General features: G+C 36.0%; 1 protein-coding gene and 1 long non-coding RNA gene across 2 annotated transcripts; one reads left to right on the forward strand and one right to left on the reverse strand.

Moving 5' to 3' along the window:
- On the forward strand, nucleotides 7,443-8,876 carry LOC109713204 (elongation of fatty acids protein 3-like). The gene has a single exon (XM_020237200.1). The coding sequence runs from the start codon at nucleotides 7,749-7,751 to the stop codon at nucleotides 8,613-8,615; it is 867 nt and encodes a 288-aa protein (XP_020092789.1). The 5' UTR covers nucleotides 7,443-7,748; the 3' UTR covers nucleotides 8,616-8,876.
- LOC109713205 lies at nucleotides 8,967-15,874 on the reverse strand. The gene is made up of 7 exons (XR_002217065.1): nucleotides 15,703-15,874; nucleotides 14,594-14,757; nucleotides 12,781-12,907; nucleotides 11,319-11,441; nucleotides 9,908-10,061; nucleotides 9,650-9,791; nucleotides 8,967-9,084 (listed from the first exon to the last, which is right to left on the reverse strand). It is a non-coding gene; the product is annotated as an uncharacterized LOC109713205 (long non-coding RNA).

The raw sequence follows: 16,047 nt of genomic DNA on the forward strand, positions 1-16,047 counted from the left end.
CATTTTGGGCCACCACTATGAAGAGTGTCCAAAGCACTCTGTGAGCCCACCCTAAAGCTCGATTAGCGCTAATTGTTAGGTTAAGTTAGACTTGATCCAACTCCTATTCATTAGCAATCCTTCTATCGCTAGAAAGATTGCCTCCTACATCTTTTCATCTAACGGTCCAAAAAGGTATTGCCAAAGGCGAGCAACTTCAACCGTGATGCAGTGCAAATGTATTACTCAGCTCTACTAATCATGAACCAACAATCGATTTTGTGACCGATTGCCCCTAGTGCAAGTGGCAAAAAGTTTGATGGTTGGTATCCGAGATTTTAAGTTCGAATCCTAATTGATTCACACTTTCAGCTAGGTTTATTTCTAAAATAAATAAACGAAGCAGATAGCATATTACCTTTCTATCTCAAAAAAAAACAATAGAATTTTGTGCACTTTCCCTGTGCAAAGCTTGTCCTGTCGCTTTCGCCAAGCCCATCAACATTTCCAGGTCACGGCCCCCCTGATGGTGGACCTTGTTTTGGCCCAGCAAATATATGGACCTGATCCATTGGGATCAAGGACCACGACACCAAATTAATGCTCACTTAATAAAGAGTTCAGAGAATGATTACGTGATTCTGTCACCAATAATAATAATAAAAAAAATCTAGGAAGTTGTAATTACATAATTCTAATACTATTTGAATATTTAGGTTTTGATATTATGTGAATATTATACAGCCTAAGCGTGGTTCCTACCCCAGCAAATAAGTTGATAGAAAATCCAACTAATAAAAGAGATTGATGACTTTTATCACACTTTAACAAAAACCATAGCCTTACTCTTCAAAACCACGCACACAGGCACTTTTCTTTTGGTTTTGTTGTTCAAAACCATGCACACAAGCACTTTTTCTTTCGTTTGGTTTTTGTTGTTTTCTCATGATGTGTTCTTGTTGTCAACTACAATTTTCTTTTAATTGACTGAAGTTACTCCTAATAAAACGTGCATTTACTTTGATGCAAATTTGTATCGTTATCTCTTATCTACTTCTGCCAATTTTACTTAATTCTTTTCTGCAATTTATAAAAAAACTTATTTTTTTGTTGTGCGAGAATGATAGCATATTACCGCTTTATTTACTTTTTAAAAAATAAACTAAGTTAAAAATATAAAATAATTAGACTTCAAACTTAAAATCTCCGATACCAACCATCAAACGCTTTTCAAAAGATAATGGAATATTCAATAGAAGCAATAGTGACCACTTAAATATAATTCTACATAGATAAGAATAGCCATGCACTCAAATGCCATAGTCGGGACACTAATATTTATTTTTCTGAGAGATAGATAGCATGCTATCCGTTTTGTTTATTTCATTTAGAAATGAACTTAACTATAAATGTGAATCAACTAAAATTCGAACTTGAGACCCCGGATATCAACCACCAAGTCATTTGCTCCTTGCGCTAGGAACGGTTGATAATATTGTTCTACAAAGAGAAAAGAGCCGCCTAAACACCCATGCGTCTTATAATATTCTTGTTTTCGGATTATTATTATGACCTTTTGGATATGCTATTGTTTCTCTCCACTTTTTTTCTCTCTTTCTTATTCCCTTCTCTCTTTTTTTTTTTAGTTGAGAGAAAGATAGCATTATATCAACTTTTTTTTTTTTTTTAGTCGAAAATTTAAAATAACTAAACTTTGAACTTAGCACATGATCGGATACCAATCATCAAGGTCCTTCCATTTGTGATAGGGACGGTTGACCTTATTATGCTTTACTTGGAATACAAATCAAAAGATTTTAATCCCGTATATAAGGTGCATAATTCTCAAATAATAATAATAATAATAATAAGAGTTGAGCTGGAATGCTATAAGTAGCAAACGGTCTCCGTTGCCACTCATTTGTTTTCAATAATGAAACCTCCAAATCGACGATCGGCACCGTTGAACATGATCTATACCGTTTGAAGCATCTATAAATCAAATTTCATATTTTTCTGATATTGTTCTCTTGTCCATCAAGTGGACACAAAATGAACGGCTGAAAATGAATATTCTTTAAAAAATGATGATAGGAATCTTGTTATCAAGATTGAGAGTATAGATCTGGTTATAAATAGTTTAAAGAATTTTCTAACCAAAATTTCATTGATTTGGATATTTTTACACCGTTAAATCAAAAAACACTTCATATCGACTATTAAAATTACAAATTTTGAAATCCTTTGATAATTAATTCAATGATGTCGAAAATATTTAAAATTTGATTTCTAGATACTTCAAGTAGTATAGATCATGTTTAACAGTACTTATCGAAGATTTAGAGACCCCATCATCAAAACAAATGGATAGTAACGGAGCCTGTTTGCTACCGACAGTATTCTATCTCAACTCATAATAATAATAATAATAATAATAATAATAATCAAGACATAACAAGCCCAGTAGAGTCTCTACCTATCATAAGATAATTTATTACAGTTCATCCGACATCGAAGTTTAAGATAATAATAATAAAAAAAAAAATCAGAAACTGACAGATCTAATTCGACAAAGAACTGATCAAATAATCGATTGCAATTAAACTAAGTATGTTAATATCGTCATCCTAAATTAAGGCTAATGCCTACGTAATTAGACGTTAATGTTTGTACCGTTTCTACCCCCCATTCTCGATAACTTGGTGGGTGGATTATAAGAAAGTGCTACGACTTGTCGACATAGAATTTGGGGTCAAAGTGTTGTTGTTATTCCATCGTTCCATTTTGTTTTTAATAACCAAGGATGTGGATGAAACGGAAGTGACGGTCACCACCATCCTAGTGTTATTTTCATGAGCTTTTGAATAATCTTCGTGATACTATTGTTGGTATTTTATACTCCGAAGTATATATATACGAGTATATAGAAAAGGATACAATGCATTGAAAAATCATCCTAAAGACAATTAAGTACAGTTGATTTTGAGAGAGAGAGAGCCTAACACGTCCCATAAACAAAAAACAAATATCCAAGAACTACACATGCATTTTCAAAAGGACATACGATATATGCTTTATCTATCTTAGATCGAAAATTTTATCACTAATCATATTGATATGATTAATTAGCGAAGACCATTTTATTCTAGACTGGATAGAATAATGTAAAATATATATATATTTTGTACAAACAACAAGCAATAGACAATTTCAGATTAGAAAAGACTTGTATATTAAACTCAAAATCTTTTCTAGTAGAGAATGTAGGCTATTAAAATATGGATGGAATATTCTAAATTAATGTATTACCAGAACAACTACGTACGGTCGTATAAACCTTTGCCACGTTAATGAGGAAATTAGTAATATGAGAAAAACTATACATGGTTGAATGAAATCTCTTTCTTTTTGTTTTTCCGGTGTGAACATGCGCATAATTAATTACTGTTGGAACAAAATGCGCGCTGATGTTAACAAGCAAGGAATTATGCTCAATATATTTTAAACAATATTACGGCAAAACTATTTCAACATCACAACAACATCATACGCGCTATATGAGTGCACATAAATGCTCTTTAATTAGCATGTTTATCACGAGGTTATCAAAATGTTTCTTCCATAATAAAGGTAATAATTAAACAACCATTGGATGTCCAATACAGTAAAAAAATAAAAATAAAAATCACATAATTAATTTAGGGACTATAATATTTCCATAAAATTAATATTATAAATCTATTCTTATATTTTAATTATTAAATATACTTCCCCAAAGTCCTAAAATATGAAGAATTATCTCCACAAGTTGACCAACTAACTCTCTTTTTTAAGTGTTAAAACTGTTATGTAATTTGTAAATCTAATTTTTCTAAAAAATTCATAATAATTTAGAATTAACTAAAAATAATAAAATAGCATTAAAATAAATACTTCAAATAAGAAATAGTATTAAATATGCATAGAAAAAAATTATTAAGAAGAAAATGAATTACTTTATAGAAAAAAGTTAATTTTAATTGCTCAACTAATAAAGTAAAATATATTTACAAATCATGCCACTTCCCATCCCTGTCGACAAGTGACATCTATGCATGAACCACTTTCCCACAGCCGTGGGGCCAATTCTTGGATCCAAAGTTCCCGCGGCCGTAAGAAAAATACTAGCCATATATCCAACTTTTGAATGCACACCTTACATTCTCACTATCAAAAAATTTAAGATAATACCATCGACCGTCCCTAGCGCAAAAAGCAAAAGACTTAGTAATTGGTATCCAAAGTTTCAAGTTTGAATACTAGTTGATTCACATTTTCGGCTAAATTTATTTCTAAATTTAATAAACGAAGCGTATAACATGCTACCTATTTCTCTCTCAAAAGAAAAAGATGATAACAACGATCATTCCTAGCGCAAATGGCAAAGAATTTAGTAGTTGATATCCGAAGTTCAAAGTTTGAATTCTAATTAATTCACATTTTCAGCTAATTCATTTCCAAATGAAATAAACGAAACAGTTAGTATACTACCTATCTCAAAAAATAAAAAAGAAGAAGATAATTCTCTTTAAAGTTTAATACTAAAAGAATAGAAAATAATAAGATTACTGTAAACAAATTAATGATTGATGAAAAGGGTGCAACATAGGCACCAACTTTTCGGTGTGCAAATAGCATTGTTCTAGCCATAACGTTGCAATATTTGGACGAAATAAAACACCTCAAATTAAAATAACTATTTTTTGCAAAACTCCTAGACAAAGTTCAGCGATTCTCCAAAAACTACATCAAACCATTTGTAAATTTAAAAGTTGAGTATAAACTTTACACACAATCCATCCAAAAGTTTAGATTTTTTTTAAATTTCAATATTAAAAAAATAAAAAAGTAATAGAATTAGTTAAAAAAAAAAAGTCATTGAACAAAAATGATATAAAATTTACACTTGTTTTTGAGTGTTCAAAAAGCATTGCTCCTGTTAAATCACACACTGTTATGAAAACAGTGCTGAAAAAGTACCAATACACTGTTAGGAACTATATGTCGGCATTCCTTATAATAGTTACTCTTTGTACCGAAACCAATGAATATATACATATATATCCTATTTCCTCCTATTTTAAGCACGATTTATGATTTAATTAATATATGATTGCCAATTTGATTTACGGCTACACGCAAAATAAATAAATTAGGTCCAAGAGGGATATAATTTGTCTACCTGGGAGAAGTGACGAGTCAGCATTAGTGTCACAGGCCAAGATCACCCAACAACTCATTTAATGAGCTTCGTGGTAGCTGTTGCCTAACTTCCAAGTGAAAGCGATTCAAGTCACCTTTTAAAGCTCCACATTACTTGAAAATATTGTCACGAAATCATTTAAAACTACTAGCTACCATGGTACATATTCCAAAACTATAAAAAAGTTCAGAGGCTTCACAGAGACACCTTCAGCCGAACAAGACAACATGACATTTTACCAGCTGATTCCCTCAAAACATTTAGACTTTTCTAAGGGCGATTAGGCCATCAATATCCGTAAATTGGTATTCACCGACACAACACAATCTCAGTTATTAGGATCAAATTATTATCATCTACATAATGAACGAGTGTTCGCATCGAGGGTAAATAAATAAACCGGGGGTCTAGCATAGATGTAGGTAGGTTAATTCCCAATATTTCAATTGTCATAGTTGGATTCCAAAGTTCTGCTTTTCATTAAAAGTAAACATATTCATCAAATTCATCGTCAAATTAGATCAAACTGGACGCACAGTTAATGACTTGACGCATTCTACTGCTGCAACACAAACGAGAAGTACGCATATTACTTATGCGGTGGTTATACTGTGATTCCTTAGGTGACATTATTACCAGTTCAAAAGGGGAATTCGATTGAAAGAATAAAGCAAACTATGTGCTGGAAATGTGTGATGGAAAACGTTACGAGGGGGTTTATCAAAAAAAGTGTAAAAAAATAATTTTTTTAAAAAATTATGAAAATATTTTTTTTCAGCAGTTTTTGCCTTTAGATAACAAACTCAAAAAGCAAAAACCATATTTGGAAATAAGAAAACATTCGAAAAAATAGATTTGAAAAATTGATATCTGAAAACAAAAATACGACTTTCCAATAAAATCTGGATCAAAATTATTTTTCAGAAAAAACTAGTTTTGCTAGAAATTATTCGAACAAGAAAAACTTTTTCAGTCAGCAAAAACTATTTTTTGAAAAACCAAACACTCCTAAAATTCCAACAATAACAACTTTAAGGTTAGGAACATAACTCAGCAAATCAGTTAATTAGAGGCGCATTATGTGTGCCTCATAATTACGTAAATCAAAAGAAAGTCGTGCATGGCCCATAATTGGGTAATGCTAATAATGATAGGAATTCTATAGACCGACAAAGCGCACCTGGGTAGGCCAATGCTGAAGCCAAAACTCTGAGAAACTCATGCGTAGACCATGTCGACCAAATCAGCCGTAGACCATCCAAACTCCGCCGCCTTATTCTGCGGATCCAAACAAATTAACATAAACTTGTTCTGCACAAATATATTTTAAAAATATTCGTCCCTACTTTTTTTTTTTTCGAAACAACTAGCATTAGAACACGATAAATTTAAGATTGTAAAGATTGATTTACATATCTTCAAGTTATCCATAAATCTTCTAATGCTCCAAATCCGTAATAAATCAAACTCTTAAATCTAGAATCCAACATTCACATTCTAAAAGTAATAAGTTAATAAAAAAAATAATATTTTGCTCTCTTACAACACAGCGCACAAATTTCTCAAAAACTTATAAATATGAATATATTTTTTATTTTTTTTGTACATCTTTATAAAATAATTGTCGGATCCCAACACCCTAATAAATAAATAAAAGATTAAACCGAATCAATTTATACATCTTTATAAGAGAATTGTTGGATCCCAACACCCTAATAAATAAATAAATAAATAAATAAATAAGAGATTAGACCTAATCAATTTAATTACTATCCTAATATTGTTAGAATATTATCTTTAATCAACTATCTAAATTAAAAATAAAATTAATTTTAGTCCAATTAGATAATATAACAACCGTCGTATCGAACCCAATTGCCAAAACAAACAAATTGATAAAAACTTTTTACACACAAATATATTTCAAATCATTAATCAAGATCTACAAACCTAGAAAAACAAGCAACGGTTGGATCAAAAGCTAAAAATAGGATGGACGGAGATGGGTGAACGGTCCACGGATGATGCGGCGGACCCTGCCCAGGTAACATTTACCGAAAAGTTCGTCCCCTACGCGTAGACGGTCACAGACCCAGATATTTCTCTCCGCCCTCCACCACCAATCCCCAACACCCCTTCCCTACGCCAAGCCGCCGTCTTAGCCCACTAATTATTACATTTTGAACAAATCAATATAAAACTCCCACATGATTCGTCTTTTATTACCCCTCCCTCGCATTCTCTTTCCCGTTCCCCTTGTTATAAATATAGCTGTCCTACCCTCTGTCCCCCACGTTTTCCCCAAAAAATACTCGCCCGAGCTAAAACTATAAACCTCACCCGTCCTCTCCTTTTCGATCCCTCTTCTCTTCCTAATTCCGACCTCTCATTTTCCCGATATAATTATAATAATAATAATTTTAAATTTTAAAACTTTTAATTTAATAGGTGGTGCACTTATTAATTATACCTAGTCGATCGTTGTCGGAGCAGGAGGAAAAGCGAGGGGGAAGGGAAGGGGGGGGGGATGAGAGGGATAACGTACTGGCTCGCGGAGCACCCGGCCATCGTGGGGTTCCGGTGGAGCCACGCGCAGTCGTGGGGCTCGACGTGGTCGTTCCTCATCTCCTCCCTGGCGCTCTGTGTCGTGGCGGCGGCCGCCCTCCACCTCGCCCTCTGCGTCCTCCTCCGGCACCGGCGAGTCCCCCTGGGCCCGGTCCCGGCCCTCCACTCCCTGGTGATGGCGCTCGCCTCGGGGGCCATCTTCCTCGGCACGCTCCTCTCGGCGCTCGCGGAGATCCGCGACTCGCGGTGGGCGTGGCGCGGGCGCAGCCGGAACAGCCCGCTGCAGTGGCTGCTCTGCTTCCCGCTGGGCACCCGGCCCTCGGGGCGCGTCTTCTTCTGGTCCTACGCCTTCTACCTCTCCCGGTTCCTCCACCTCCTGCGCGCCTTCTTCGCCATCCTGCGCCGCGCCCCCAACCCGCTGGCCCGCGTCTTCTCCCACTGCGCCCTCGTCGCCATGTCCTTCCTCTGGCTCGAGTTCTCCCAGTCCTTCCAGGTCCCCGCCATCCTCGCCGCCACCCTCGCCCACGCCGTCGTCTTCGGCTACCGCTTCTGGGTCGGGGTCGGCCTCCCCGTCGCCCCCTCCGTCCCCGTCGTCCTCGGGTGCCAGCTCGCGCTGCTCTGTTGCAACCTCGTGTGCCACGTCGGCGTCCTCTTCTTCCACTTCGGCAAGGGAGGATGCAACGGCATCGGCGCCTGGGTCTTCAACTCCGTCCTCAACGGGGCGCTCCTCTGGGTCTTCCTCGTCTGCTACGCCAGGAAATCCGACGGCCGCGTGGTGGATCGATCCGGGCCGTCCGTGTCGCAGGATGAGAGCAAGAAGGAGCGGTGAGGATTAACTTGGTCGTCATGCGTCCGTGTATAGTAGGTGTACGAGAGAGGGAAATCGTCGTCTACCCCGGTAAGCCTTTTGCAGAGCCGCCCACGAATAATGACAATATATATACATGTTTCCATGAGATACAGACAAATAATTAGATAAATTAGGGAGGAAATTATAGTGGGATCTTTGTGCGGAGCAAAAAGAAAGGGCACCTTGTATAGATGAGAAATCATATATAATATATAACTTCTTTCTTTTCCCATTGATATATGTTAAATATAATCAACCAAAGTTATTTCTTATAAACCACTTTGCAACCCTTTTTAATAAAGAATGAAATAGCCGCCAGCATCCACCGGGACAATAGCTTGACGAAGATCTTTTAGTCTTCATCTTGAGGAGCAGCTTTTAGCTCCAAAGATCCTTTGCTCCTTAGGCATCTAAGAAAAGCGACTAGCTTTTGATGTTCTGGCTATATCTACAAGAAAAAAAAACTGCATTGTCATGGCCTTCTCTGCCTCAAATGTCGACATTGAGTACGCATTCAGCAGAATTGCTGTGTGCCAGCTGGTCTCAAATAGATCTCCATGCATAAAATCCAGCAAAGCTGTCTCATGTTCAGGACACTAGGAAATATAGTTTTTGTAGTGTCCTAAATCCTATAATTTTATTGAATTATTCATAAGGTAGGAAAAACTATTTTTTGCCTGAGGATCATAATAGGGTTCATTGTAATGTATGAGTTAGTTTCCCTAGTAATTATTCTTCTTGTTAATTACTCTACCTAAAGTAATTAAGTGATATAGATCTTATATGGTATATCCAGATCATAGCTCCGTCATCACGAAAAGATGATGAAGTATGTATTCTATTTCTACAACTTCAATACATTGGAGTGAGTAACAGTGATTCATTTTCAACCATTTTATATTGGAATCATATCTATCAACCACTGCCGACCCTGCTCCGGCTTTAGTATTTATATAAGCAGTTGGTGGAGAACTAGTGAGACTGATCACACTGATCAAGAAAGAAGCACAAACCTTTTGTGTTGTCCCAGAATCCAAAGCGGGGAGGATTCAGAGCATCAGATGCCAACTGGAGTAAATGTTACGCTGTCAAATTTGAGCCTGATTCAAACCCCTTGGAACTTGGAGTACTAGACGTTGCCGAAAACCACACTGCCTAAAAGACAAAGAGAGAGGGGAAAAAAAAAGAAACAAATCATTAAGTTCACTGGTTACCATTGGTAACACGATATTTACAACTCTCTACTCGGGCGTTAAAAGAAATTGATCTACCATGTTAGCAAATGGGTGTTGTTCATGGGCGGTGATGTGTCCCTTACTATTGCTTCCATTCATCCAAGTACCAGACCCCTTAGACGAGGCGTGATACTTACCATTGCTTCCATTCATCCAAGTACTAGATCCCTTAGAGGAGGCGCATAGAAGGCTGTAAGAATAGCATTCCCGACATAATTACTGTTTCGATTTTCCAATTGAACAGAGAATCAACAATCCCAATGAAATAATTTATATCGATATCTCACCTCTCTCAACTCTTCTTTATTCATACTATAAGATCTATAAAATAACAAAGAACGAATGAAGTTAATGAGCAATAGGAGGGAGAATTAACAGAACCAACAAATATAGCTTGAGACACAACCAGCCTAATAGTTTTCCGTCTTCGTCATTTGCCGTCTACATGCAACAGCATCTACAAGCAACTAACAGAGTACAAAGATGAACGACCCTGAAAGTATCCAAAGTCTAATATATTCTGCCAAATCTTGTTGAAAGTTGTGGTTCCACTTCCAATATGTACGAGATTAGCTTGGTTCAGTTTGAAAATCTTTCAAGGCAAAGAAGGCATAGAAATGTTAAGTATTATAATTTCCAATATGTACGTGTTAAGAACTTTGGTGTCCACATTTTAAATATCATATAAGTTTTGCGACTTTATTGGATCCAACCAGCATTAATAAATTAATAAACTACTTTATCTGGCAAGTAATAGTAAAACTTGGATGGCATTTTAGGTCCATAAGATTCTACCTCATATGAAGTTACTCATTCTACTGTGAATAATCAAAACATTAATGTACAGAAGAGAGTTTCGAGAAAGACACAGAAATTAGAGACGCTGACATGTTGCCACGTAAACTAGTAAAAAAAACAGAGCACCTAACAAGCTCAGCAAACTACCACTACAACATAAATATATGAGGGAAGAATGTATGAATAGTATCTCATTGTTAATATCAACCATTGATTACAATACTAGTCTCTTTCACTCTGAAGGAGTAATTGCAATTAACCCTGGATAAACCGTAACGGCAGCCCGTAATATTCCGCCGCAAATATGAGAAAGGGAAAGGATTTGCTCTACTAGCTAGTCCTAAAGCCTGATAGGCACTAGCATCCAATTCCAACATCTAAACAGTAGAGAGTGGAGAAACAAATATCATGGTCTGCAGCATAGTAGCCATCTAATTAGAAAAACACTAAGAATTTCTAGATATCCGACTTTCTTAAAGAAACCACCCATATATAAGATATTTTTAACACCACTATCAGAATACTAATAAAACAAACTTGTAGACCTGCTGACCTTCTAGATGGACAATTGTCAATACAGGAGAACGACATGAACATAATTTTGAGGACGATACTGGTATTCATAAAGAGATGCATCCATTATACATACCGTAAAAGGTCTCCAAATCAATCATCCTCCCTCTATGAGTTGAGGGTCGCCATCCTCAGGAGAAATATGACCCCCTGTCACCTCAGAAATACCTTTAGGTGACCTCGCTCTGCAGGAGAGCTCCTGTAAACGCATTAAGAAAAGGAGATTCCACATCTTACCAATTACCATTTTGGCTATCTGTCGATGTTGCAAAGGTCAGATAAAATCAGTCTTTAGAAGGAGAAACTTTATATCTAGCAATCATAGATCATTGTTATTGCTCTCGAGTCCAGAGAATCCAGAGAAGAGTCGCCACAGAGATAGTATAAAAATGAATAATGAAAGATTCAATATACAGCCCAGCAAGAATATTAACATCATTTATCTCGTTCGTGTATAATCAAAAACAATTTTGAAAGCATAAATTAGCATCTACTGATTTCAAACAGACAGACCTGACGCCAAAGACAAAATGCAATTTTAGCAAATTAAGATATAAAGATAATATCTTAATAATAAAACAAAAGCTAACTAAAAGAAAGTACTTACAGTTTTTCCAATTTCTAATTTGAGAGGACAGAAAGATTCTTGACTATATCATGTCAAACTTACAGGTTGGTTGATTGACATATACTCCTGAAGCTAAAATAAAATTTCCACAAACCATAAAGTGAACATATTTTCCAGATTAAAATGCTTCAAATTAATAAATAATTGTGAAACATCACAAGACAAACATCAAGTTGAAAATAGAATGTCAGCAGGGAAGAGTGGAGTTAAAAGAAAGGCCAAAGAAAATAATCGTATCCAATATTTATTACGGTATATATTAGACATATGATGTTTAAGTTGTATGATGAGATAATTTATACGTCCCACAAGGCTACGTCAGCAATATAAGGAAAGTATCTACTTAAGAAGGTGTTATAAGAGGACCGTGAAGACCTACACTACAATGGGATGGAGTGAGAAAATAAAAATGTATAATAGCAATTTTGCTAAACAGCAAATCCATAACAGAGTGGATGAAAAACTAACTCCACATAGCCAACTACTGAAAATAATCGTATCCAATATTTGTAAGGTATATATTAGACCTATGAAGTTTAAATTGTATGAATGAGATAATTTAAACGTCCCACAAGGCTACGTCACCACTATAAGGAAAGTCTTTACTTAAGAAGGTGTTATAGGAGGACTGTGAAGGCCTACACTACAATGGGACGGAAGAGTGAGAAAACAAAAATGTATAATAGCAGTTTTTCTAAACAGCAAATCCATAATAGAGTTGGATGAAAAACTAACTCCACATAGCCAACTGCTAATAGATGGGATAAATTCATGGAATGTGCAATATTGTTTTATTTTTAATCATTTAACATTACAATCATCTTCACCACTCCTGACTCTACCCTGTTTTTCATATAATATAAACAGTTGGTGCAGAACTAGTTAGGCTGATCAATAAAGAAGCACAAACCAGTTGGACTTCCCCAAAAAGGTTCAGAGCATCAGAGGCCACCCGGATATATGTTTGACTGTCAAATTTCAGTCTGATTCAATTCTCTTGGAACTTGGAGTACCAGACTTCACCAAAAATCACACTTCTTCATTGACAAACAAAAGAAACTGAAATTAGTTATTCAGGGCACATATTAATTGATGTTATACTCAAAATTTTCTTCTTGTAAGTGAAAAGAGGTAGAACTGTTAGACTAAGGGAAGAATTTTCTTCACAGTGCTTGACAAATCTCACACCTATCCATGCACTAGATCCTTGTAGAAGCACGTAAAAGCTTATAAGAATAGCATTTTCCATCGTATTTATACTCATAACTGCAGGGCATTGATGAATCTATCAAGGTCAAATTTCAGATTAAATTCATCAGTGGTTTGTGATATCCGGTTCTTTAACAAATTCAACACAGTATGGAATTTGGACAAAATGCAGTTAGTCTTCTCTTACGTGCAGAAACACACTATGATTGTGGTTCACCGCACCAGGTAAGTCCTTGTAAGCAATCTTCACTCCCATAAATTCAGATAAATGATGACTGTTCTGTTTTCCTGAAAATTCATGGGATATCCTACATAGATATCTTACATGCAGCCGACTCTCATTTTTAAAGTAAAAGGTCAAGAAGCAATGGAGATAACAAGCAGTCAAAATACGGACAAATTGAAACACGACCAATAAATATAACTTCGAAACACAACCTCTTAACAGTTCGATTGCATGTCATTTCAGCATAAACATTCATCTGCATCATTTATGGGCAGCCAATTATTGTTAAAAGTTTTAGTTTTGGTAGAATAAATCTTGTGGGAAAGTTATGGTTCCACTTCCAACATGTCTGAGCCTAGTTTAGTTTGAAAAAACTTGTTAAGACTAAACAGGCATAAAAACGTAAAGAATTTCAATTTCCAACATGTACATTCTAAGAACTTCAGGACCCACATTATAAATATCATCTAAGTTTTCCTTTTATAAAATTTCCCAAAAAGATGCAAACTAATTTTACACTAGCAGTATTAATTTCCCCTATATCCTGACCAACTAGTATATAATAAAATAACAAACTACTTTCTCTCTGGAAAGTAATACACAAAACTCTGGACGGTGCTTTCAGGCACCATAAGAATACAACAAGGACCGAAAAACAACCTTTTAATGCAACAGCATCTACCAACTGTAGCTTTTGGATCTGGATTTCACTGCAAATAATATACCAAAGGAACTTGAAATAAGTTTAGTTGCCATAAATTGTGTATCTCTGTGCCTGAAGTCATGCCTGTATTCAAGTAATGCATACTGGTTTCTAGCTATAAGCACGAATGAAATAAATGATAGTTTCAAGCCCCTCTTTTGCTGAATATCATCAATGGTTACACAAGCATTTAATGCCTCGACATCAAACAAATGTCAGGCAATTGTCGGCTTAAGTTGTTTCGTGTTTGCGTTATGCTAAAAGGTTAAGCAGTTGTACTGAAGATTCAAGGTATCCAACGTAGTTTAGATAAGGCACCTATATAGAATAAGTTGTATAATAACTGATTGAGAACAGTTAAAGGATTTGTACCAGGGCCACAAAACAACTAGGAAGAGATTTTATTCAGCAGGTGTCATGGGCAAGGAAGACCTAAACTACTATGGCAGGAACAAGTAAAGAAAGATGTAATAGCACTTGGTTGATAAAACAGCCTATCCATAGTAGATTTGACTGGAAAAGAGCTCTAGACAGCCAACTGGAAATATATGCAGGTACTACAAATGTTTTTCTTTTCATGGTTACCGTTGACATATTGAAAATGAGACAAGGTGAACCACTTGCAATGAAACCATCTAACACATTATGAATTGTACTTGCAATGGTTCAAGGAACAGAACTCTCCAACAGCCTCCTGTCGAACTCGCAGAATTAATGAAAATACCTCCAAGAAAACCACAATTAGGCATCTACAAAAGATAACCATTTTTAGATCCTTGATCATACTATTAGATACTTAGAAGACTTAGCGAATGATGGGAAAAAAAAAAAACCATAATCAGATTTCAGGATAAAGCACAACGACAGTAACAGCTGAAAGAACAACAACAATCAAAACCACATTTCGATATAAAGCATAGTAAGATTAGATCTAATAAGTATAATTTTTCAAGAATTAGGGTTCCTACGACTACATAACAGCTGAAAGAACAACAACAATCAAAACCACATTTCGATATAAAGCATAGTAAGATTAGATCTAATAAGTATAATTTTTCAAGAATTAGGGTTCCTACGACTACATGTATCCAATCTTCAAGGTAATTAGATCCTAAGCAGAACAATTTGTCAATAAAAACAATAAAAATAAATCTGATGCCCCTCATGCTGTCCACAAAGCTTACTATTGTACAATCTTAAAACAGACTACTCTATGTGCCAAACGCATGCAACATTCCTTATGAATTGATCTCGTGAAGGTATCAAAACAAGAAGAGTAGTGGTGATGGAATCACGTAATTCATATCATGACACGCTAACCAGAACGTAAAGCACACTTTCTTTAAACATCACCGGCATTATGATTCTTGCATAGAAAACCTAAACGAAGAAATCTAATTCGCTGTAATAAGGGTTTCAAGTTCATCAAGAATCAAACGATTTGAAAGAGTACAGCAATGAAGAATCAGAATCCCTTGTAAACAACAAACACAGGTTCTAACATAACCGAATACGTAGCAAGAACTAGGTTTTCCACGTAGCTAAGGGATCCGATCAATCATGGGAATTAGAAACAAACAAGAGTTGATCTTACGAAAATCGATCGAGAAAACCGGATCCGAAACCAAATCATCTAACAGAGCGAAAAAGATAGAGATCGAAGGAGAAGAGAAACGACGAGAGGAGAAGTATACTACGACATCGCCATGGAACCCTCGTGGTGATCTCCGCGGAGGCGAAATTCGCCGGACTCGAGCGGACAATTACTCAGCAGGCGATGTGGCGGGAGAACTGGAAATTCGAGTGGAGAGGTGGAAATTAGAATGCGAGATACGCTGATCTCGGGCCCTTTTATAGGCGAGGCAATAGTCCCGTTGCGTCCCACAAATGAAAAATTGATGTGCAGTGTCTCCCGTTGCATTAGGCGGCATACGCAACGGCTATAAATGGGCCAGGCTGGCCCAGTTTAATTAAATGGGTCGAGCTTGCAAATTAAAAATTGTTGTGTGGTGTCTCCCATTGTATTAGGTGGCGTGCTC

This window comes from Ananas comosus, linkage group 7 (genome assembly GCF_001540865.1).
Source record: "Ananas comosus cultivar F153 linkage group 7, ASM154086v1, whole genome shotgun sequence".
In the NCBI taxonomy this organism is placed as follows: Eukaryota; Viridiplantae; Streptophyta; class Magnoliopsida; order Poales; family Bromeliaceae; genus Ananas; species Ananas comosus.